This window comes from Echinops telfairi, unplaced genomic scaffold (assembly GCF_000313985.2).
Source record: "Echinops telfairi isolate 266 unplaced genomic scaffold, ASM31398v2 ScPeMD7_7475;HRSCAF=8513, whole genome shotgun sequence".
NCBI lineage: Eukaryota > Metazoa > Chordata > Mammalia > Afrosoricida > Tenrecidae > Echinops > Echinops telfairi.
In genome coordinates this window covers 31851978-31854357 of record NW_022111379.1, presented here as the reverse complement: position 1 = coordinate 31854357, position 2380 = coordinate 31851978, and the positions used below count along the sequence as shown (strand labels likewise).

At 57.3% G+C, this 2380-nt stretch overlaps 1 protein-coding gene across 2 annotated transcripts in view; it reads left to right on the top strand.

Moving 5' to 3' along the window:
- The window catches only part of ACSBG1 (acyl-CoA synthetase bubblegum family member 1), a 59421-nt gene that overhangs the window by 23325 nt on the left and 33716 nt on the right, over window positions 1-2380 (top strand). The window contains exons 2-3 of one of the 2 annotated variants that reach the window (XM_045285756.1): window positions 775-873; window positions 1439-1539. In XM_045285756.1, coding sequence (XP_045141691.1) covers window positions 775-873; window positions 1439-1539 — 200 coding nt within the window. The remainder of the gene's footprint in view (window positions 1-774; window positions 874-1438; window positions 1540-2380) is intronic. The other variant, XM_004700024.3, reaches the window with a different exon arrangement.

Genomic DNA, 2380 nt, shown 5'->3' with positions numbered 1-2380 from the left:
GGGGAAGGCTGCCTGCCCCTTTTGATGGTGAGGATTTAAAAACAGACCTGTTTGTGAGAAAGCAGTGAAGATTGTGGGAGATTACAGTCAATGGCTGCCTCGCCTTGGCTAATTTAGGGGTGCCTGGCCAGCCGGTGATTTCAGGTGGAGGGAGGGGTCTGCACTCTGGATTTGTGCCAAGGCGGGGGGCCCCTTCTCCCAGCGCACCGGCTGAGATGGAGCTGGAACCAGGCCCAGGAAGACACGGTTCCACCCCTTTGCGGTGGGGTTCCCTCTGACATCCCCTGGCCCCCCCAACCCTGTGTGAGTGAGCCCCTGAGCCTGACTGTGTGTGTGTGTGTGTGTGTGTGTGTGTCCCTCAGCTGCCCGGTAATTACTGCCTGAACCCATAGGGCTCATTCAGTAGCTTCACAGCCTCCTTTGTCTCCAGGCGAGGCAGCGTCCTGCAAACACCCCACCCCACGCTAGTAATGGCAGTCACCAATGACCCCAGGTCGCCAGGACAAGCGCCAAGGTCTGCAGAGGCCTTGGTGCCCCTCCATCTGGCACAACAGGCCTCACCCCTGAAACACACTTTGTCATCTCCCAGTCCTTCCTTCCGGCAGCTTCCCAGGAGCAGGTCGCCATAGCAACAGGAGGCCTGCTCCTGCCCTCTGCTCACTGAGTCCCTGAAAAAGGGGCCAGCTCAGACTCACACTGACCCTCCCCACTGTCCCCAGCCCCCCTCCTTGCACAACCTCCTGATGTGTTTTTTTGCTTTAAAACCAATCTCAGGCTCTTAAGCAGACTGGCACCACAGGGGCCTGGGTGTGTGCGTAAACTTAGCTTGAACCTGCCATACCAAAAAGGACTGAAGCTGAACCTGAGGAGCAGGTAACTGGACGGGCCTGCTGGGAGTGAGGACCCCCCTGGAGCTTCTAAGCACAGCCATTGCCAATGTCTGAGGGCTGGTGGGGGTGGGGTCAGGGTGGAGGCGCTCTTCTCAGCCCGGGGAACCTGCATTCGACTGGTGCAGTGCTCAGAGCCCCCCAAGGTCTAAGCCCAACCCCTTCCTCATCCAGGTGGAGATAGTGGGTCCCAGGCAAAGGCATGGACTTGTCCAAGGTCACACAGCAAATGAAAGCAGAGCAAGGCTTGATTTCTCATGCTGACCCCCCCTGTGCAGGGACTCCAAGACCCTGCCTGGGAACATGTAGGGGAGGCTGGGGGTGTGTGGGGAGCTAGTAGTAACTCAGCAGGGAGCCAAGGGGCTGCTCCTAACCTTAACTCCTGTAACTACTGAGCTTGTCACTTGGCCCCAGCTGAGATACCCCTCGAAGGGTGGCTCTGGAGCCTGCAGTGTCAGGCGGGTGCCGGAATACGTGCCTGGCCCAGAGCCCTGTAGCCCAGGCCAGTCCCCCGGGGGTTCTAAGAGATGCTGTCTCCCTCCCCCGGCCAGCTCGCTGACTGACAGACAGACGCTTCACAAAGAGTCCCTACGCCATGCTCGTGAAAATTGGTCCCCAGAGAAGGCAAAGGACGCCCCCTTGGATAGTCCAGGTGAGTTTTCTGGGAGGCTGCTGGGGTGGGGTGGGCAGGCCCGGGGAGTTTGGGGGAGCCTGGCATGGCAAACGGGAGCTCTGGTGACTGGGGCCATGTGTGGAGACACTAAGCAAAAGGTCAGCAGTTCGAAACCACCACCTGCTGTTCTCGAGAAGGATGGAGCTCTCTCCTCCTATAAAGAGCTGCAGTCTCAGAAAGTCACAGGGAGCATGCCTGTCCTGCCCTATAGGGTCACTATGGGCAGGAATCCACTCCATGACAGGGGGATTGGTTTGGAGTTTGGGTATGGAGGGGTGTGACTACCAGCCACAGGGGGGCCATGAGGCTCCACATCCAGGCAGAAAGAAGCTGACGGCCAAAAGCATGGATTGTGGGGAAGGGGAAGTGACAGTCCACTGATCTCCAAACCCCCAGGGACTCCATTCCAGCTGCCGTCACCACTACCAGTGCCATCAGAGCCGGGCAGAATGAAACGCTGTTGTTAGGTGCAGTAGAGAGGCTGCGAGTCCTAACAACTCCATAGAACAGAACCAAATACCACCACCATTAACAACACACACCCCCCGCCCTGTACTCCTCTCATAGCCATTCCTATATTCCTATGTTTGAGCGTGTTGTTGCAGCCACTGTGCAACCCATTTTGTTGAGGCCGTGCCAATCTTTCCAGGACCCTCTACTGTACTCCTGGTGGTGTAGTGGTTATGTGTTGGGCTTCGATCCTCATGGTCGGCAGTTCAAAACCACCAGCCGCTCCACAGGTGAAAGACTGGGCTTTCTACTCCCATAAACAGTGTTAACAAACCCAGGGACAAGGGAACAACAAGCGATCCAAATTGGT